The sequence below is a fragment of the Numida meleagris genome, chromosome 5 (genome assembly GCF_002078875.1).
Source record: "Numida meleagris isolate 19003 breed g44 Domestic line chromosome 5, NumMel1.0, whole genome shotgun sequence".
Taxonomy (NCBI): Eukaryota; Metazoa; Chordata; class Aves; order Galliformes; family Numididae; genus Numida; species Numida meleagris.
The window spans coordinates 53,195,666-53,218,169 of NC_034413.1; the positions used below are offsets into that span (position 1 = coordinate 53,195,666).

Genomic DNA, 22,504 nt, shown 5'->3' on the forward strand with positions numbered 1-22,504 from the left:
GGTGGTACTGACTGGGGCAAAGCTATTTAATGAAAGCAGCAAGAAGACTTTTTACTCTTCCTGTTCTTAAATAAGGCATGCTTTTTTGAAAATTTATTTAATGTTTTCCCTAATATTTTTGTTCAGTTCTGTTAAGCATTGTTACCTGTGTATTGTATTACCATGTGATACAGATGTCAAGCAGGACTGACTTTCATGGCAAGGCCATCCAGCAACATGTACATTCTTACTGTTGATGTGACATTTGTGCCTCATGCTCTTTACAAGAATCAGCATGCTTTTTGTAGGATCTAACCTAGTCATGATGAATGAGCAGGAACACACATGAAACAACAGAAGGTTTGGCGTGTTCAATACAATGATATTTTTCTTCCCATTGCATAGTGGGAACAAAAGCCTGGTAAGCAGGGGCTGACTTGAAACAACAGAAAGATCACAGCATTTGATAAAGCCCCGAACCTCTATTTAACACTAAAATCACGTTAACTCTGTAAGCTATGTTCTTGATTGACACAGATGTATCCAAAGGTCTGATGGCTCCCAAACTATATGAAATGCATTTAGGAGGTGGGTGTGACTTGTAAGTAAGCACAGCATTTTAAGTTGTCATCTTGGGATTTGTTTGTGGAGTATGGAACAGAAGCTTTGAGGTGGATAATTTTTCTTCTGTATTTGAGAAGTGTTCAAACTCACTTCCCAGAAGAAAGATGTGTGAGGAAAGTACTGTAAAAGGTTGACCAAAGATTTTAATTTTTTTTCAGTGCTAGATTCTTATGTTGTGCATGGGTTTAAACTCCTGTTTTGTTAAGTCTCTTTTCTTTTCTGCCCTTTTTCAGGTAGCGGTGCTACAGCAGTTGTACAGGCAGCGCTATGCAAACCCCGGCAAGAGCGTGTAGCAATAAAGAGGATCAACTTAGAAAAATGCCAAACCAGTATGGATGAGTTACTTGTAAGTAAATCAGAGGGAAATGTATTCACAGGGAGATGTTATTCTTTTCTTCCGTTTCTGTATTTGCTTGGTCTAAGAGTAAGGGCAAAATTTTATGCAGGGTAATAGAAAAGGACTGGAAAATAACCTAAAACGTGTGTCTTTCCCCTAAAATAGATTGCACTAATGTATATTTTTCCTAATGCTGCACAAACAAGTGCAAATTTGAATCCCTTTGGGATTACCAACTGTTGAGAAATGCAGGAAGAATCTTTTCCTTTGCTTTCTGGATATTTATTTTTCAGGAGATTACTGTCTGGTTGTCCCTTGCTTCTCAACAGTGAGGAAAGATCTATTTTTCCATTGATTAAACACTGATTAAAAATAAAAGCAAAATTTAGTAGCTCTCCTTAATGTTTAAACCACTGTAAATGGAAAAAAATATAGTTGTTGAGTATTTTGTAATACATTTTGCAGGGAAAACTAAGAGTGGCTCCATTGCCATCTACACAAGCAAACTCTTGTTACAACTAGTAACATGGCTTTATCCGATAGGCCTTAGCAAACCATTTAAGGAACGTTGTTTGTTTGGGTCACTGTTCAGAGGAGAGAGGGACCTGTAAAGGACTTCAAGATTGTTTCCTCTGCACTGCATGGCAATCCAGACAAAATCACAAAACTCTTCTTAAAGCACAACAGAAAACCCAAAACAAAAGACCCCAAACCTCTGTTGCTTTCTGTTGCTCCTAGTCAGGTGCTTACAAGACTGTTGCTTATTTATAGATAGGCAGCGTAGTAAGAATCAAAGGACAGAGAACCATTCTAAAAGTGAGAACACTCTCTTCTGTTCCACAGGTTATACTTCTGCCTAGAGACTGTGGGCTTTTTCTAATGCAGAAATTCCTGCCTCTGAAGGAAATGATCTCCTCAGCAGGGAATTGCCAGTGCAAAAGATATCTTGAATTTGATACAGAGGGTATGGTCCATCCAGTTTCTTCAGAAAAAATGGCTTGTTTACAGTGGAGGACCCAAAATGCTCTTCCCCTGGTGATTGATGGCATTTGCCTTCAGTTTATATAACAGCTTGTATGGGGTGTTGTGTTTTTTAAGAAGATTGTGGTAGTGGAATCTACCTCTGAAGTAGTGAGACGTCTCTCAGATTAAAAACTCAAAGACAAATTCTGCCCAAGGTGAAGTTCTGTGCCATGATCTATTAACTTCTACAGCCTGTAAAAAAACATTCTGTAAAAGTAAAAATACTAATTAATGTAATATGGTCAAACATGAGTATTTTTGATCAGAATTTGAATAACGGGAATTATGAACTGAAAGGTTGCAAGAGATTAAAAAAACAAACAAAAAAAACCCAAAACTACAAAACTGCCGAAACTCTGCAAGAGATATCCAGATTGTGTAGAGAGATGACTGCAGTTAGTTACCAAATTGTAAATGGTTACCATAACAAGTACGTGAGTATTCTCTCCACTGAGTTATCTTCACTGTCTGGTGAAATTCTGGCCCCATATTGCTTTCCTTTGGTACAAAGACAACTGTCCATGGCAGCTTCTTTTTAACAAAAGTCAATTTCTGCTTTTCTGTGTTAAGATCTTTTTTATTCATTAATCTTTTTTGATCTGAATATAAATTCTGACTTTCTCAGTTCCTGTCTAGCAGAGTGGGGGAAAAGAAAAGGCCATATATGATTTCTTTTGTAATTTTTGTATCTTCTTACATGTGTTTGCATTCGTAAGCATACAAAACTATTTTTTTCAGTGAAAGTGTTCTTATTCAGAATTATTTCTAATAGAGACTTAAATTTTCTTCAAGAAAGATGTTATTCTGGAAAAGGGAATCATTTTCTTTCAAAACTGTTACTACACCTCTGCTAACATTTTTGTTTGGTTAAATGTTTGGAATGCCCTTGAGTTTTGTTTTTTAACATTTTTGAGTCTGCTCTCAGTTCTCAGTCACTTATTTTCTAATCAGTTTTTGTTAGTATTGGGATACTTTAAAAGTGCCCTTTAAACATGCTGTTTAGTATAGTTCTGCTGTTGAGTACTTCTGGATGGTGTGCAAAGGCATCCTTCATGTTCTCAGCTCTGTGGCCTTCAGAGACCTGGGAAAATGCAGCAAGCTTGGTGTCCACATAAGAAGACTTAAGATTTGGGCCAGTGTTAATTAAAATAGAAAAAGCAGTGTGGGAGGGATTTAAATAATAAAAAAGTTACACAAACTGCCAAGCTCCTGAAATTCAGTACTCTGTTTCCTACAATGTCCTGTGTTGTCAGTATTGCAAGCTACATGTAACTTAACCCCAGAAGCCAAGGAAGAAGTTCCTGTCCTTAGTATTGTCCTATCAGGGATTTCTTCTCCCATCCCCTTACCTCCTCTTTAAAAAACAAAAGCAACAAAACAGCAAGAAAAAAAAACCCGTGTCCACAGAATGGCTTCCTGCCTGTGCTTGGCACTCTGTCTGAGAGACTCAGGACAGTGTGAATGAAATGCTGCTTTGAAATGTCTGTATGTTTGTTAGAGCAGTAAGCACTATGCTGTGTGGACTGCCTTTAAGAGTGTCTGAGTACTACGTGTCCTCAGGAAGGGGAGTTCTTGTATCCATTACAAGGCTTAGCTATTCCAGTGGAGTACTGTCAGGTAAATACGGCACTTGCGGAGCTGGTCAATAAAAGTAAAGTGAAGGAGAAGTCTTTCATCTAAAAGCCCTTACAGAGCTATTTCCAGATAACTGTCTTTCACCAAGGAATTTGGGTACATATTTCTAGACTGTTAGGGTCTAATACATTATGACCAATCTCTGAGTGGTTACATCCCAGATGTCTGTGTCCCTCAGGAAGCACCAAGAGAACTGTGTCACCTGCCTCGCCCCTTGGAGCTGGAGCCTGGTCCCGTGAATGCTGTAGCTTGGCACCAAAAGTAGATGTCTCACGGTTGCTTGTTGCTGTGTCACTCACCTGCCCTTAGGCAGTCGTGTTATTGTGCAGCTGATCAGTGAAACAAGACCAGAAATAATCTGGCTGAAAAGAAGTTAGCTTTTAACCTGGGCATGGCTTCTGATGCAGTTCACAAACATGCTAGCACAAAGGAGGAAGAAGCACAGAAGCAGAGATGAGAGAGACTTGAAATTTTAAAGCCCCTGTAGCTTTGGTACTGTCAGATGTTTAAAGTGATGTGAATGTGAAGACTGCTTCTGGGCATTCACCCGGACATCCTGCTACAAACTGTTTCTCAGGCTGTATGTTTTAAGGAAATGCTTCTCTCTCGCCCATGCATAACGTGGGCCTCAGCCAAATAACTGATGTTTATGGAGGCATACTGTTCTGAGCTGTGATAGAGGCTGTACAGAATTGAACATTTGAAATTAGAATCATAGAATGGTTTAGTTTGGAAAAGATCTTCAAGATCATCTAGTCCTAACATCCCAATCATTCTCAACAAATTAATACTTCCCATTGAAATTTAATCTCTTATTTCCCATAGGCTGCTTTCTACTTTGTTTGGCAAAAGTCACCAAAGCTGAGCTACGAAGTACCTTTGGCCATGGTTACTGTGATAGTTCACTTTTTGCCACCAGCTGTTGCACACAGCCAAAACATTCAAAGCACTTTCCCTTAGTAACAGGCAGACTTTGTGAACATTGCGTCACCAGCATAGGAAAGCAATAAAGCAGCATGAGGAATGAAATAGTAGTATGGAATGGGAGAGTTATCCTTAGGATTGGTATGGATAGCTGAGCTGAGAACATGATGCAGTAATTCACCTTATGTTTGAGTTGGTGCATCTGCTGAGAAAGGGAAGTGTGTCCCGTGTACATTTCTTCTCCTCTGTTAGCTGCCTGTTGTGTTCCAGCTGAAAAAAAAAAAAAACAAAAAAAAAAACCAAGAACAAGCCAAACATAAAGCTATGTTGTAAATTGTTCAGTTAGGTGGCTATACAGGCATTCATCCTGCTGTAGTTCAGGTCTGAGAGGCTGTCTGGGGAAGAAGACTCTTAACAATGTAGCTAGCTGAATTTTAAGCCACTACAGCTTGATGCAATAATCGCCAATAGGCATGAGACGAAATCAGTTTTTATTGCCATAGTTAACATTTTATTGTAAAGTGGCCATGATCTTGAGTGCACTGCAAATATCTCCCTGAAAAAGTTTTTAAAACAGTCACTGAAACAAGGCTGAAAGATGAAAATGGCATATGTGGGCAGCTTTAATCCACGTAATTGGGACTGCCCTAGCGGTAGCCTTGAGTGAGTAGTGCTGGTGAGCCAGTGTAGTCTGGGTCCACCAGAAAGCAGTTTATTTTCAGGGAAGGAGGCTAAGAGTTTGGTTTCTAGCTGGATTGGCTCCTGGACTGACTCACCCTCCAGGAGCGCATTCTCCGATGCCAGGGATGGATCGGGGCTGCATGGCCAGAGGCAGAGAGGGAGGGAGAGAGGTAGGGCTGTAGAAGCTAAAGCTTCTGTGAGGCCAAACACTCAGGTTCAAAGGGGGCCCAGAGGCTTCTGTGTTGGGAGTTGACAGGACAATGAGAACAGCCAGAAAGGTGCAACAGAACAATTATGTGAAAGACTGAATTGAAAAAGGCCCTACTTGAAATGAAAGATACAAGGCTGTCATTCTTAATGCATACAGCTGTGTCATAGATGGTGTTACTTGGTAGTGCCACATCATTGTGCATCTGTTGGTGATTGAATGCTCCTCTGCTCAATTGCTTCCTCAGACTTTAGTCTGTAACATTAACTGTTCCTATTCTACTTCGGTTTGCTTGCATGGCAATGTGGACCATCTGTCCATCTCATAGTAAGCAGAGCCAGGCCAGTGATGCTGTCTATTTTGTCCTTCCTTCCTTCTTTCCCCCCTGCTCCCATTCTATCGTTTTGTGTCATTTTTGTATATCATTTTGAACAGGAAAGGCAGTAGGTTTTGATCACCCTTATGTTCTGTTGTCCAGCCTACACCCACACCTTCTTCTGTTGGAAACTGCTCATTCAAAATGTGGGACTTTAAACATAACTTCTCAGCTGGTATCAGAAGAAAATTGTTGCAATTATATCTGTATCTCCTGACCAAGCATCCCTTATGTTCTTGGCAATAATACTTGATCTTGCATATAGATCTGTGGGTAAATTGAAGTGTTTCAGTGCATTAATGCATATTCTTTGCTTACTTCAGTTCTGTTACAGTATTTCACTTTGGAATTAAACTTTCACTTCACGCAAGCAGAACTGATAGCTGTCTGTGTTATGCTGGGCTTTGTATTTCTTACAGAAAGAAATTCAAGCAATGAGTCAATGCAATCACCCCAATGTGGTGACCTATTACACATCTTTTGTGGTGAAGGATGAGCTTTGGCTGGTTATGAAGCTGCTAAGTGGGGGTAAGTTACTGCTTTTATTTGTTTAGCTGCAAGAAAATTGTATGAATTTTCTAATGCATGTTCTTTGAGTTAATTAACCTAAAGCAAGCAGGGAGAGGGCAAGAGAGACTTTATAGGATGGACCTTAAGATATAGGCATGCTGAATGTTGTAGCAAGAATGTGCAAGCTTAAAAAGTCAATATATGTATATTGATATTACATACTAAGAATTGCTGGGGTTAATTCTGTTGATCAAATTGCTGTAGTTTTTTATTGTAAATCATTTTATTACAGCTCTCTACTAAGGCTGTGTAGGGAAAAGTAATGGTGAGAATTAAGTCACTTCTGTCAATGTGGCATTTTTTTGGAGTTACAAATCCCTTTTTTTTTTTTTTAAATGCATATATTTCTGATTTCATAATTGGTATTGCTAGTTTCTTATCCAAGGAAGATTCTTTCTAGGACAGGCCTTATACATATTGAATCATTTTTATTGCCTAAACTACAGTTTTTTGTGGTGTTAACGAATAGTATTACAGCTTTACATGGTTCTGGAAGAAGCAAAAGGGACTGAACTGAGTGTATTTCAGGCACAGAAAAGTGAAACTCCAAAATAAGATGGTCCTAGCTGCTACATGATGTTCTTCAAAATTAGTCTTGTTGGCAACAGATGTCTGTACTGTTATGCTAGAAAGCATGGGTGGGAGGTCCTCATTGTGTTGCATCGCATTTGGTTGAATTATTCAGTTCCCTTGTTCTATTCAATCAAAAGCAGGCATAGACACTGAGAGGAACCAGTGATTTTTTGAGAGGAATGTACTATGAAGTGTTGAAAACATCTGGATAGAACGAAGATATGAGATTCCTGAAATTAGTGATAGCTGAAATTCGTTGTCAAGCTACATGTCAGTAGGAATGTAGACATCATTTGTCTTCAAAGGTTATCTCCTAGTCTTGCAGCTATGTGTTTTCATGAACTATAATTAAAGTTCAGTAATAAACCAAAACATGTTTGGTGCTTTTGTCTGTTTAAATTGGGTTAGTCTTGCATCTGTAGCTTAGCAAGCAGGTCTTCCTAATAAACAGTTACCGTATTTTTGACAAAAAACGTTGCTCTTGTTTCTCGTTTGAACCAAAGTATGGTGTGCTTTATTCTAAGAACTAGTTAGCCGAAAACTTAAATTGCAATAACAAGGGAAGAATGAGGAAATATGACTTTTTCAAGAATCTGAAGTGTTATTTTCTTTGTTCCATGGATTTGCAATGTAGGTTCAATGCTTGATATAATAAAGTATATTGTCAACAGAGGAGAGCACAAAAACGGTGTCCTTGAAGAACCCATAATAGCAACAATTCTTAAAGAGGTTTTGGAAGGTTTAGACTATCTACACAGGAATGGGCAAATTCACAGGTAGGAGCATATACACAGTGAAAAGTATTTTCAAAGTTGCATGTATAGGGTGCTCTTGATACTGGTCAGCTGCAGTTGCTTGGTTAAGCAAAATCTATTGCTTGAATGTGATTAGTAATTATTAAATGATAATGCTCAGGCAGCAGCTGTTATCTTGACTGTAGTTCGTCACTAATACTTTGTACTTGCCTAGGATTTATTCTCTTTTCTTTTTATAGTTAAGGTAGGCCTATGCTGGACTGTCTGCCAAAACTGTGGTCTATATTCCTGCAATTGCTGGTACTCCAGAGATTTAATCTGACTTTAGTTTGTGGTGTGGTCTGTGGCTTATTTTTGTGTATTGTGTTGCATAATAAACCCATTCGTTATCTGAGGCAATTGGACAATTCTGTATAAATGTGAAACGTTTTTCTTCCCGATAATCAGTATTGTCTAATACCACTCCATAGATGTCTCTTTATGACCAAACATGAAGCTGGGACTGATATTATGAAAACTACATCTTGGCATATTCATATCTAAGTGATTGTTATCTTCTGTATGTTCTCACTCCACTGGCTTCCTCATAAATTGTGCAGATGCCTTAGGGTGATCTATACATACATACTGTAGTGATCAGCAGGTTGTTTCCACTGTTTGGATGTTGGAAGGAAGTGCTGTGCTTTCACCTCCCTGATTAATTTTACTGTGGTGAATTTGCCTTTTAAGGAAAGTGCCAACAAGGGGCTGTTTCTAGGATTGGCCTTTACAAGAGAGGGAAAAAAATCACTGCAGACAGAACTGAAAATGGTGGTAGCAGAGATGTAGCAGAGTACTGGTTCTTTCTGTGTACTGCTTATGTCTCATCCTATAAATGAACTGCCTTTGATGTAAACTAAGATGTTTCCTCCTTTTGCAGAGAGAAAATGGAGGAATGAAGAATAATTAACTTGACTTCTGCTCTGGAATTCCAAAGATCTGTCATAAAACTTGATTTGTAGTTTTTTATTAAGCTAATGTTGATGCAGAAGGAATATCTATCAGCTTTTAGGAATAACAGGACCCTTTGTGGTCAGATTTGGGAATTGCCCGTGTATCTTTCTGAAGAAGCTTAAAAGAGATAAAGCTTCTTACTACATGGGAGATTTCTCCTTTTTATAACATCTAGTTTATAAACTGTGCAATACTACAAAAGTGCTGATCTAAAGAACATGGTACGCCTTCATTTAACCCTTGTATTTTGTAGGTGAAAGCTGTGATAGGTCAGGGAGTTCTTTATCAGGCAGTAGTTGCCAGTTGGAGATGTTACTGAAATTAACGGAATTTTATTTTGTTGTTTCAGTGCATTCTCCTTTATGTATGAGGAAGCAGGTTATGTTACTATCCAATAGCAAACTGTTAATTACTTCCAGTAAATCTTGGGAAGCTTGGTTTGCTTGAATTCTTAACGTTTATAGTATTTTCTGTATGAAAGATTTATCCCGTGCATTAAGAATGGGATGTACATTTCTATTTAGGAAAAAAAAAGCAAACCAAAACATCAAAGCAATTAAAACCCCCCATAAAGCCAGAATTTTATTTTTAATGTTATCTATGAGTGGTATGTTAAATTGATAGGTAGTTGACATTTAATTAGTTTAATTAGTTAGTTAGATAGTTGCTCATTTTATGCCAAGGCCAACATGAGTGGTTGTACATAAGAAGGATGGAGTTTGTGAATTTGCTCTGCGCTCTATTTTACTGTAAATAAGTTACATTTTATACTTCAGTTCCTGTTTCTGCCTTTAAAATTTTCAAATGCTATCTTGTGAAATATGAGGAGTGTTTTGTCTTTTTTACATAAAAAATGAACATATATGTACTCTTTACATAAAGGTAACTTCTTATTTGTACATTCTAGAGATTTGAAGGCTGGCAACATTCTTCTGGGTGAAGATGGCTCTGTACAAATAGCAGGTAATGGCAGTGGTAGGGAAGAAGTGGCTAAATTAAAAGGGATTTGAAGCTGATGTAGGGGCAACGGATACAAGTTTTTCTGTTGACTTTTAACTGTTCCTTTGGAGCGCTGCAGCTGCAGCTTGTCCAGTTTTAGAATGCTTGGTTAATGATATGTGAGTTAGAAATTATTCAGTATTTTTGTGTCCAATCAAACATATCAGGAAACATTAATGCCTTCTTATTGTTTCCTTTTGAGTCACTCATGTAGCTTGCAAATGGTGGCAATTCTTATTTTCAAATTTATTTCACGACATATTTCTGCAAGTAATTCTAATAGTTAGTGGGGATTGAAAAATCTGTATGTATTGCCCTTCTCTAGGACCTTGTCTTTAAAGTAGCCACTGATGTGTGAGACTTCTCACTGAGAATTTCTTCTAATGTACTCCTCAGGAGTACTCACAGGCCTTAACTTTTTATAATGCATGACCCAGGAATGAAACCTTAGTGTTTAGTAGCCCTCAGTAATGAGAATGACTGTTACTGAAATTTCTTTTTCATATAAAGGATGCTTTCAGAGTTCTATGTAAACTTAGATTATGAAGGGCTTGAATGTTTTAGTGCGTGAAGTTTATGAAATTAGAAGGGAAAAGATTATCTGACAGCTGAGCCGGTTTTAATTCTTCTACTGGGGTTCAAGACTTATATAAGTAGTCAATTCTACAGACTTGAATTTTATTTATATATTTAATATTTATTTATTCACTTGTTTATACTCTGCAGTTGTCTTCATTTTCTATAGCACTTTGGGCAAATGCTGCTCCAGAATTTTCACATCTTCCAATATTCTGAAGGAGTAGATGTCCAGATAATCCGCTTAATTGAAAATAGTAACAAAAAAGCTCGAAGAGAATCTCATGACAAGAAAAAGCTGTTGACTTTTCATTATAACTTTCACACACGGTCAAATCTGCTATCTCGGTAATCAGATAACATTCAAGCAAGAGCTTAATTTATCTTTTTGTAGTTCAGCTCTAGCATGTGGTTTCTTGACCTTTTCCTCCTTCTTGCTGTAGGCATCTTAAAGTAGTAAAGTTTTTATTATGCTGCTAGGGCATTCAGTACATGCAGGACTGAGGAATTTCAGTAGCTGAATAGATATGTGGAATGTGTCTTTCTGTCAGGTGTTGTTTCCATACCAGGTTACTTCAGAACTTCAGCTAAAAAGTGCAGCTGTATCAGACCTGCTTCATTGTTGGTGTGGGGCTGTTCCAAGTGGGGCAGCTGAACATTGCATGCTAACTGAAAGGCAGTTCAAATGCCAGAGGCTGCAGTAATTCCTTGTTAATCTTTTTGCCCTGATGAAGTAAAATGCCCTTTAATCTTTGAAGAATAGATACCAGATTTGTAATCTAGCTGTTACATTCTGGCTTCTTTTTAATTTGTTCGAAGAACTTGTAGGTCTTTTGGCTGCTCATTTTGCTGTACACCAAGTTTCTATGATGGAAAGATAAACCTATAATGCATGCTGCTAATATATGGAGTAGCATTTGAAAACCCAGTTGTCCATTAGCAATTCGTTATTCTGAGGGGCCGTGAGTCACAAATGAAGCCCAGCCTAGCGTTTCTCTGACAAAAGTTTTTGTGCAGATGTCAAAGACAATACATTCTTCAAAGAAATTGAGTAGACCATGTATTCTTCAAAGAAGTGGAATAGCTCTACAGAGACCTCTCATTACAGACCTCAGAGGTTCTTTACAGAGACTCTGCTCTGTGTCTCTAGAGGAAAAAAGGAAAGCATACATTTTCCCGTTCTGTTTAAAATTGGGTATACTTACTTTTCAACTATCAGATTCCTCTGTACAGAGCAGGAAATTTTAGGCTTCCTATTCACAAATAAAATGTTAAATTCTTGCTACAGTTTCTCAGGCATACTGCTGTTATCAGACCTGTTGGGACTGTAACATCTGGTGTCTTGAACAAAGAAGATGATTGGTACTTCATCAGGGTTACAGCTTTCTAAAGCTGAATTGCCTTGCGGGGGTCAAAATATCCAAGAAACAAGCAAAAGAACAGAAATAAGATGAAATAAAGAGCATGCAACAAAGAGAAATCATAGTCAGCGATTGGTGGAAATCTAGGAGGTATGGGCAGTACTAATGATGTGTTCAGGCCATACAAGAAAATAACTATTTTTTGTTTTATTGAAACTTTAAAAAAAGAAAAACCAACAGTGTGTTTTGAGGATTCTTGCAGAAGGTTGCCCACTTTGGTTTTGTGTGTAGCTGGCTGTAGGAATGTCCCCATTTCAGCAGAAGTTCTTAAAATGTTCACTCCTGTGCTAAACCATACCCAAAAAATAAGTTGAGCCGAAGCCTCAGATGCTTAAGCCAAATGCAGGTGAAAAAAATTATCAGGGACAATTGTTTGGGGACAAAAGCCTAAGCTTTCCTTACCTTTAGCCTTAGGCTAAAATCTAGAGCCTCTTTCAAGATGAGAAATTCATTAGAGGAAACATTTTTCAGCAGTCTGTGCCTTCTTTTGGCAGCTCCTTGTCACTCCCCCAGCCCTAGAGGCTGGCCTTGGCTGAGGCATAGCCCAGTGCCCAGTCCTGGTAAAAGAGCCAGAGGAGAAATGGCTTTTGGGGCTATGCTTATTTGGCTGGCCCCTCTGCTCTGCTTACATTAATCTCAACATGCTTTACTAATACACTGGAACCATGACTCTTTCTGAAATTTACTTTTTCTTTGGTATTAGCTGTGACTTCTAATGCCTAACACTAGATAGTTCAGCTCTTCCCTTGTAATGTATTTCCCTTTCCTCTTTATGAAATTTCTCCTCAATTATACTGTGTCTGCTGTGTGATAGACAGCTCGCCACTGCGGATCATGTCTGCTATTAAGCAACATGTATTTGTGAAAGCTATGTCTGGAATGAGACATGAATATCTTGTTTTTATTGAGGAGCCATTGAAGCGTTCTTTCTCTTTGCAGAAGTGTACATTGTTTGACTTGAATTGTAGTGAAATGTTTGCTTGACTTAATTATACGCTTATCACATCGTTTCCAGTGAGGCGTTGCAAAACCTCTTTTCGAAGCTTATACAAGAAGGGATTTTTCTTTGTTTTTGCTTGTTGTTTCATTGTGTCCTCCCCCTCTTCTGTCTTGTGGCTTCTGTCTTTTTCAAAGATTAAGTCAGAATTTTAACTGTGCATCTCAGTTCCTGGAAAGACTTTTAAACAATTGTCTGATACAAACTATTTATCTTTGGTACTGAAAAGACACGATTTTTTTTCCATATCTCGTTCATGTATTTATTTTTGCTTTCTGCTTATACAGCTTTTCCTCATATGCAGTAGTGTTCTTCAAAAAATTGTTACAAATAATGGCATTGATTTTAGGACATTCAAAATTTAGAAGCAGGCATTTCTGAGGCTGCTCACCCTTTTCAGAAATTCAAACGGAATCCCTCTAATCCATAATTTACAGATATTGGGGGAAAAATGAATAGTTTTTATTCATAGGATGAGCTGCAGGGAAAGTTAAAAATACATATATTGTTTGTGGCTTGCTTCTATCTTGTCTACTGTATTTCTGTGTGTTTTACCAATGTAGAAGATGTCCAGAATTCCATGTTTAATGGTTGTTTAATGGAAAGTAATGACAAAGCCCCCAGATCTGGACCACAAGGATGATTCAGTATGCACACTGTGGTGTGGTTGTTGGAAAAAAGTAATAGTGGGGAGTGACAGTGTGAACTCAGCGTGCCTGTCCGGTGCTTCTGGAACAGGCTCTTCTGTAATGCTGCGGCCTAAAAAAAAAAAACAAAAAAAAAACAACAAAAAAACCTCCCACAGCAAAATCAAAAAACCCTTTTCCATGGAGTTAAAGGTTTCCATAGGTGTGCCTGGCTTAAAATGTGAGTAAATACTTCAGTCGTGTAATCTCTGGTGATAATTTGGGAAAGAAAAAGAATGTAGTCAGGGCAGCCTAAGAATTACTGCTGGAAAATAAATGTAAAAGATATTATTTTAAGGGCTAAGAATACCCAGCCTGAAAATGTTTATGCATTCTTTGAGCAATACTTGCTTGCAAAGTACATCTAAGTTATAGAGTAGAACTGTATTACCAGCAGCAGTCCAACTAACTAAAAAATCTCTTTGGTCTAGAGGCAGCCTAAATGCATACTTTGTCATGACAAGTGCCTCTGGCTTGTCTAGCTGATAATGTTGATTTTGCTAAATGAGTATATGAAACTAATGCCCTTCTAAGAGCAAATGTTTAATAGTAGCTCCTGTGTGCATTTTGTTTTCCTAATTACCGAATCCCTGAGAAAGAACATGATGTCTTCCTTTTTTCAGTTGTGGTTCTTTGATCTCTCTGATTGCCCAGAGAGGTTGTGGATGCCCCATCCCTGGAGGCATTCAAGACCAGGCTGGACGTGGCTCTGGGCAGCCTGGTCTAGTGGTTGGCAACCCTGCCCACGGCAGGGAGGTTGAAACTCGATGATCTTTGAGATCCTTTTCAACCCAGGCCATTCTATGATTCTATGATCTCAAGAGAATTGGCTTCACTTCTACTGTATGAAAACTTGGATTTGTTGCTGGTAGTTTAACTTGTTATAACTTTTTTTCTTATTCCCCAGATTTTGGTGTTAGTGCATTTTTAGCTACAGGAGGTGATATGACACGTAACAAAGTAAGAAAAACATTTGTTGGTACCCCGTGTTGGATGGCCCCTGAAGTAATGGAGCAGGTATTACAAATATTTAAAAACAAAAATAAAATCTCATAGTCTTTAATTTTTAGAACTTGAGACATCACCACCTTGTTTTTCCTTTCTGGCTCTATTCCAGGTGCGAGGTTATGACTTCAAGGCTGATATGTGGAGTTTTGGGATAACAGCCATTGAGTTAGCAACAGGAGCAGCACCTTATCACAAATATCCTCCTATGAAAGTAAATGTCACTATATATTAATGCTGAAGGGTTCTGGGCTTCAGGTTGTTCTGTGCGTTTAAACATTTTTGGTCATTGCAAATTTTTCGCTGTTGAGGAATGTCTAAAAGTAGGGCAATTTTGTAAATGGTGGAAAGGGTGTGTTGGTGGCTATGTGAGGGCAGTGGTGTACAAATCAAAGACCTAGAAAACTGGGCTGTGGGCCTTCGTTACTGGCCTTTAATTCGTATTTCATTCTCTTTAGAGGAAATCAAAAGAATAAAGACAACACTTCCTCATTCTGTTTTTATGCCTGTAGGCTTTTAAAAAAGGATGATATAGAGGTTTTCAGAAAAAGTGTGCAGGTGATTATATGGAATTGCAAGTCTGGTATCTGATACCTTTTTTTGAAAATAGGATAATGCTGCTGTGCATTTTGTCAAACCAGAAAGCTTAGAATTTAAGTTACCTTTTAAAAATAAAATTTGCCTCCTCAATTTGGTCATTTAATGATTTATTATGTATTTTTCCTAGTTCTGCTAAAATAAAGGTAGTAACCACGAGCTTTCTTGAAATGAGTTTTGTGCCTTTGCTTTAAGAAGAGCTTGGACAATGTAGCCTTTCAGAGAAGCCTACCCGGGGCGGGGGGGGAAAACCTCCACTCTCCTTCTCTCCCCAAAACAAACAAAGAAAAAGCAGCTACCAAAAAACCTTGTAGCTGATGACGTTTGTTATTCCTATGGTAACTACAAATTGAAAACATTCAAAACTGAGAAGATGTACCATCTTCTATAATGTTAAGATGCTTAAGTTTATTGTCATTGCTGTACACAGCATTATTTCTGAAAAGGTGTTGTAGAATGGTGTCTAATATAGCTGATAAAAGAATGAATATGATATTTTATTATCAGAACAGTCTCAAAACATATATTTTGTTATTCAGGCATAAGACCACCATAAGCTTCTGTCTGAAATACTTTAAATCTTGCAGAGTTTCACTGAAATGTTGTGTATTTTTTTTATTTGTGCAGCAGAAATGCTGATTGCAGCAACCTTGCTTACGATTCTTCTTCTGTTTCACTCTTATGTGTCTGCATTCCTCTCGGAAATCCAATGTCTAATAATGCTGCAACACCCAGGCAGAGTTTTTTCAGTGTTTTGGAGTCCACTTGTTCTCATCTATTTGGGGAATTGTAAAGTGGTGTTTGTATTATTGATTTTAATGTATTTATTTATACGAGTTATACCACTAATTGCTCTGAGGATTGTGTAGAAATGCTATTTTGATGGTTAGCGCTACTTTGTTTCAGTAGTAAATCAAGGTATCTAAATGTATGTACTCTGAAGAACAGGTTTTCTCTTAATTTATACATCTTCTGATTTGGTTTTATTTACAGTAATTTTTCTTGGGTTGCTGTAGGTGTTAATGCTGACACTGCAAAATGACCCTCCCACTTTAGAAACGGGCGTAGAGGATAAGGAGATGATGAAAAAGTATGGCAAATCCTTTAGAAAATTAATTTCATTATGCCTTCAAAAAGATCCTTCCAAAAGGTAAGTCTTTATTGCCATGTACAGTGTAACTATTTTTTGTTAATACACAGACTGTTTAGAGTTCTGGTATTTAAACATCATTGCCCTTTAGTGTATGGTTTGGATTTTGCAAATATCAGCTGTCAGTATCTTCATCCGGGGAGAAGAAATTGCCTCTGAATTGTCACTTAAGTTTTCTTCTGAGTTGTTAACCTCATTTGCTTATATTTAAATGTACTGTTCTGATCAAACAGTCCTTGCTCTGTATCTTTTTCATTGCAGGCAAGATAAACATCTTGATATTATCCGTAAATCTAACAAGACCGTTCAGGTTAACAGGTCTGTCAGAACTATTGGTAATCAAACATTAAAACCTCTTGGCCTTTAAAGATTAGGAAAAGAAAGTATTGAATTACTAAGCTCAGTATTGCCTTTAACTTAAGTGTCTCCATAGAAAATTATGCTTTCGTAACCTGAGATGGGATGGTCCAAGCTTGTGTAGAGTTCCTAAAGTTAATGTAGGCTATTTTCTTTGTCGGTTTTTTTTCTTTATTTGGTGAATGGGGTAGGCAAGATAATGGAAATGTTAAGCATCTATTTAAAAACTATTGCTGAGTTCCCAGATTCCCAGTGCAAATCATTTATTTATCCTTATTTTTTTTATGCAGACCCGTATTCATAGGTGTCTTTGAAAAGGTGGACAAGGCACATTTTAAATAACATTATTTCCTGAGAATGTTTAATGTATCACTTTTTTAAAAGTTTCATATCTGACGTTTCTGGGGAAAAAAGAGAGTGATCTGAAGAGATTGATGATTGAGTGGTGTGTATGTCTTCACTGGTGTTCCACTAGCATTAAGTCCAGGATATGCAGGGGTCAAGTTGAAAAGATGGCAGCAGCAATACTAGAAAATACATGCAATTGAGAAAAGGAATAATAATTACATAGCACCATCCTTATTCTTGAAATTCTTCAAATTCTGCTTTGACTGAAAAGTCTTTCCCAAGTCTTTTACAACTGATGGTCTTATTAGCAAGTCCTAATGCTTGAAGCTTTGCACTGCTACTTGCAGGATGTTTATGGATAAGAATGAAATCCTGTTCTGGATGGTCAAGGATAATCTTTGTCTATCGAAGTTGTGGATGTCCCCTCCCTGGACATGCTCAAGGTCATATGCAACCTGACCTAGTGGAAAACATCTCTGCCCATGGCAATGGGATTGAAATAGATGATCTTTAAACCCTTCATACCTAAAGGATTCTGTGATTGTCTTCTATGAAGTTTCTTTTAAGTTTCTAGTGTCCAGTAATTTTCAGGGAAAGGTTAAATTGGTATGAAAGCATAAATAAATAAAAATGACTTTCTTTCTTTCTTTCCTTGAAGACATAATGCCAAGAGTTATCTGACATCAGTATTCAAACATTAGTGTTCTAATGCATGTAGTATTTTCATACTCAAGTTTGATCTGAACTGAACAGTTAGCTTATCGTATAGGTGATGAGATCTATGTGCCAATTAATGTGGCAGAAAGCATTCTTGTGCTGTAGGGTCATTGTTACCTTTTCTTTCTTCATAGTCTGGAGTTAATTTGGCACAGAGATACTTCCATTGTTGTTATGTCAGTTGTGGAAGATGTGCCGCTTGTTCTGTGAATTAGGTGCCTAGCATTGCATTCTCTCTCAGATAATGATGTTTTCTTTTGGGCATCTGTGCATGAGTATTTCTCTCCTTAGTGCAAAGAATGTAGGTTACAGTCTCTGGCTATAATTCACTTCTTAAGCCAGTGTGGATAACAGGCCAAGAAAGTACTTTCAGACCTGTTCAGAAGTGTTTTGCATAAGTAATGATGGAGCAATTGAGTACACTAGTTTGGGTAAGACTTTACCAAGAATCTAGCTTTTAACTGCATATATTCCTGTTAATGAGATATGATGGTGCTGCATCACTAATAGTTACCCTGAAGTTTGAAGTTGATTTTGGGCAGAACTTTCAAAATTTGGCATAGAAACTGATTCTTAAAAGGCTCCCCTTCATTTTATCCATCCAAGGGTTATATGTGAATTACAACTAAGGATGGTGGTCAACGCACTGTCACTACTAAGAACTCCATTATTTTGGAGTCAGGTACTTTGGAGTGGAAGCAAAATAAGTACTCACGGAACTACTGTCAGTGTCTAAACTGGATGCTTATTGTTGATGAGCCAAGTAGTTTCATCATTCCTAGCAGGAGTGAACAGATATCTACGTACTATTCCTGTTTTCTTCACTTCCTTATCAGATGTGACCTCAGAGAAACAAAGCAGTTCAGATTTTTCTTTCTTGATGTCAAAACATTCTGTATGGAAGCTTTCCCTTGTCTTATCTAATCTGATCTATATCCACTGTCTTGCTATAATTCAAATGAAAAACTATAGCAAATATTGCTTCTGTTCATTTGGAAATTATGAATCTTGGAGATTCCAGCTTCCCTAAATTTAGCCATATCTAAAAACAGGTAGGGGTCTGTGTTCCTAGTAGGATTAAAAAACCAACCAAACAAGTAAACCACACCTAACTAAAAATCGGTTTTTTAGTTAATCCCCAGAGGTTTTCCTTTCTCTCCATGGTCTTCAGCACCAGATTATGATTTTGTCTGGGTATGTAGCTTTAGGTCCTTGAGGCTAGGAGGGAGAAAACCTTTTATTGGAATCGTCATTTCAGTAGCTGAAAGATTGTGAAAATCTGTTAGAAACATTAAAAATATAAACTTGAAGATTATCAGAAGAAACAGACTTGAACAGAACTGCAAGTAAACTTGAAATGTCTAGGTATTGACCTTACAGCTGCTGATTTGATGTTTGTTTAGTTCTAAAATACTCCTGATAACTTTCTGGTTTATGCAGCATGTTAATAGTGTTAGTACATTTAATACCTGTTTGCATCACTGAAGTAAAAGAATTCAGTTAACAGATATTGATGCTACTGTCTAGAAAATATAATCACCCTTTCATTGCTGTGGAGCAAAGTTTAGTTACATTTATGGAGTCACTTCAGGAAGCACGTTGCCTGACTTTTAATTTGCTTGGTTTTTTTAAGGGTAAAATGCACTTCTGTTAAAAGAAAAAAGGCAAAAGTTGGCAACTTAGGTACTGATTTTTTTTTTTTTGGTTATCTTTGCCATAGGGAAACAATTTTTTCATGTGTGGTAAGTAGGTATGTGTGAATTACTTTAGTAGCTATTGCCATTCATTTCCCCATTCATACAGTACTAATTCAAAAGTGTTAGAAACATACTATTTAACTAACGCCCTGTACTGTATTCACTGAGAGGGGTCTTTGTTTTCTGTTCTAATTTATTATTGATCTTTCAGGCCCACAGCAGCAGAACTTTTAAAATGCAAATTTTTCCAGAAAGCCAAGGTAAAACGTTTAACCCTACAAGTAAATTTTGCTCTGCTTTAAAATCAACATGATTTTTTTTCCCTGTACTTATTTTTAACTTACCAAATGTTGATTTTGCAGAATAGAGAATACCTGATTGAGAAGCTTCTCACTAGAACACCTAATATAGCACAAAGAGCAAAAAAGGTGAGTGTATTCATCTTTCTTGACTGGTATGCAAGGGAAGGTGGAGACTGTTTAATTCCCTTGGATTTTAGTTTACTTGACTAAGCTGTTTTCTTATGCACGCCTTCACAGATTCTGTTGATGAATAGTTTCTGCAGTTTTTGTTCTCCAGGAAGCCTTGGGGCGTTAAGACTTCCTCACTAGAGTTGCCAAAATATATATTGTACATATCATATGACTTTTTCCCCTACTCATTTCTAGAAATATACAGGTGAAACGATTATGCAAATGGTGAGAGACAGATCTGCACACATGTATGTTCATAAACTGCAGAACTCGTGTGTTTATTTGATTATCTAAAGATAGGATGATGATGTTGTAAATGGTACTTATTCGGGAATACCTTGTTCTCTGGATCATTTTAATTGTTGCATCCAAATGTATGGAAGTCAGAGTCAAACTCTACAAGAGAGTTCTTGAGTTACTTGCACCTGTGAAGCCTTACTCCAGAGTCTAAGGGTTAAATGCACAGCTATGGCCTATGCTGATACTTTTGTTGTGCCTTTGGTACTTGTGTAAATGAGTTTACCAGGTAAGGTGCAGCAGAACTAAAAAATTCTGAACAGGTAAGTATTTTAAAACTTAGATATTGAAGGAAGCAGCTGTTCATAAAAGCTAATAAATAGGGATGAATTTAAACTTCCATTTGTAATCTGTGAGAAGTTATACTTAACACTAGTTAAATTCACAGTATTGCTTCAGTATGAGGCACCTGCTGAGATTGCTAAGCCTCTGCAGATAACTGGACAGTGTGCTCAGTCCAGCTTTCAAAAAGCAGTCTTTCTGGGAAGGTGTTTTAAGGAGGATGTTTCTGAAAAGGAACTGTTGCAGCCTTTGTTGGTGCACCAATTCTGGGGGGATTTTTTATCTGTAGGACTTTTGTTTTCTTAGCAGTGAACTGAACTGACGCTTATAAGTTTTCTATTGCTTTTGTGAATATCTGTTTCTTGTAATTGTTTCTGTCGCTGGTGTCCTCGCTAGGAAGAGGCTGTCTGCAGGATCTGAATACTCTGAGTTCCTTCTAGAAGCAATTTGGAAAATCAGTGGCGATGTTTCAACTTTAAGCAGTTGGAATAGAAAGCTGAAAAACAGCTTATTTTAGGAGGAGTAGTTTACTGAGCAGTGCAACATCAGCAAAATGCAAAGTACAGCTGATTGGCCATGTGGTGGCAGCAATGCCCACCATAAAATTGACCTCCCCGGCACGGAGAGGAAAATGCATTGCTCATTTTACTTCTTTGCTGTTAGGGGGGTAATTTAAGCATGCTCTAGTACCAGCTAAGTTTCCAAGAGAGCATGGACCTCATTAAATTCACCTCCCAGGTTCAGGTCAGCTGTAGGAACTGCATGATAACTCATATGTACCCATGTGCATGTACTTATTTCTTTAATTAACTTAGCATCTTGAATTACAAAATAAGTGCATGGTAGCTTCCCCTGCACCATCAGCAATAGGTTACTGAATGTCTTTTGGGATAATTCTTTCTAATTTTGGAAAAGGTGTGATTCTTAGAAATAAAAGCTGAATGACGCTAGAGTAATAAACTATAGGTCTTTTAATTGCAGCATAAAATAGAAAAAAAATAAATTTTAGCTAGTGAAAATGTCAAATTATTTACTTTTTAAAAGAATGCAAAATTCATTAGAAATTTAAAATTTAATTCACTTAAAATTTTACTGTAGCTGCTGTTTTAAGATACTATAAAATATAAATGTATTTTATTATTTAAACTTTTTAAATAAAAAAGCTTGTGTAAGCAGAATTTGGTTACTCACATGTAACGTGTAAAAATGTCTAAGGTCACTCTTGGAAGGAATAACTCCTGCAATGGGAGAAAGAATGTCTCTAGGGCAAGAGATAAGGAGCTGGCATTTAGTACAACTGCTAGTGCAGCATTTTAATTTTTCTTGCATTTATGATTACTTTGCCTTGTTGCACAGAGCTGCACCCTCAGTTAAATTTTAACATTAATTCTTCTTTCTCCTGACATAGCATTCTCATGTTTTACTGCTGCCTTTACAGCTTATATTTGCTAACAGTTTTGACTGAAAATGAATTCAGACCTGTTTGGGAAATCCTGAAAGTAGATACACGTGGCTTGTATTTGTGAGGAAGGCAGTTAAGCCTGTAAAGATGTTTCCTATTACAAATACCGAATTGATAAGATTGAACAACTCTGACAGTGTAGTTTTAAAATACTTTGTAAATTACATCTTTGTGCATGTATTCTCTGTGTCTCAGTAGCTCTTTATTTTTAATTGTGTCAGTCTTGAAATGAAGCCTCTTCCTGGCACTTGAGGTAATCAAGGTTAACACTGAAACACTTCTAGAAATGACTTGCCTAGGAGGAACACATCTTGCCTGTTCCTGTGCAGAACTTGCTTGAATGCGTATCAGTACTGATGTACAGATGTGAGTGTTACCACTGTGTAATTTATTGGCCGTTCTGGGTTTCATTAATGTGACTTCTCACTCGGGAGAGCTTTTCTGGTGTCTAGAAGAAATGGAGAAATGGCTGCTGTGAATGCTCTGAGCTCAGTGTAGTGTAACAAGCAGAGGACACTCTCCAAGGCCATACTTTTGTTGTCAATAGAAGTGTGGGAGATCAGACTGAAACCTCTCTGTTGTTATGGTAGAACAGTCTACCTTGTCGTGGTGGTTAAGCTGTTACTTCTTGCTAAGCTGTTCTATAGATACATGGTTTAATGTGTTGAAGTAGTGTTAATTTTAGACTGAATGCTAGGTCTTTCATTTGTGACTAGAATTGCTGTATTTGAACAAGGAAATGAGAAGCAGCTTCCAGAATTC

General features: G+C 37.5%; 1 protein-coding gene across 4 annotated transcripts in view; it reads left to right on the forward strand.

Annotated features, from left to right (window-relative positions):
* Positions 1-22,504, forward strand: part of STK39 (serine/threonine kinase 39) — an 87,629-nt gene that overhangs the window by 12,341 nt on the left and 52,784 nt on the right. For 2 of the 4 annotated variants that reach the window (XM_021399079.1, XM_021399082.1), the window contains exons 2-10: positions 837-949; positions 6,207-6,315; positions 7,565-7,706; positions 9,586-9,641; positions 14,265-14,374; positions 14,475-14,576; positions 15,976-16,109; positions 19,440-19,488; positions 19,591-19,656. In XM_021399079.1, the coding sequence (XP_021254754.1) occupies positions 837-949; positions 6,207-6,315; positions 7,565-7,706; positions 9,586-9,641; positions 14,265-14,374; positions 14,475-14,576; positions 15,976-16,109; positions 19,440-19,488; positions 19,591-19,656 (881 nt within the window). Of the gene's footprint in view, positions 1-836; positions 950-1,783; positions 1,905-6,206; positions 6,316-7,564; positions 7,707-9,585; positions 9,642-14,264; positions 14,375-14,474; positions 14,577-15,975; positions 16,110-19,439; positions 19,489-19,590; positions 19,657-22,504 lie in introns of those variants that run through there. The other 2 variants (XM_021399083.1, XM_021399081.1) reach the window with 2 other exon arrangements.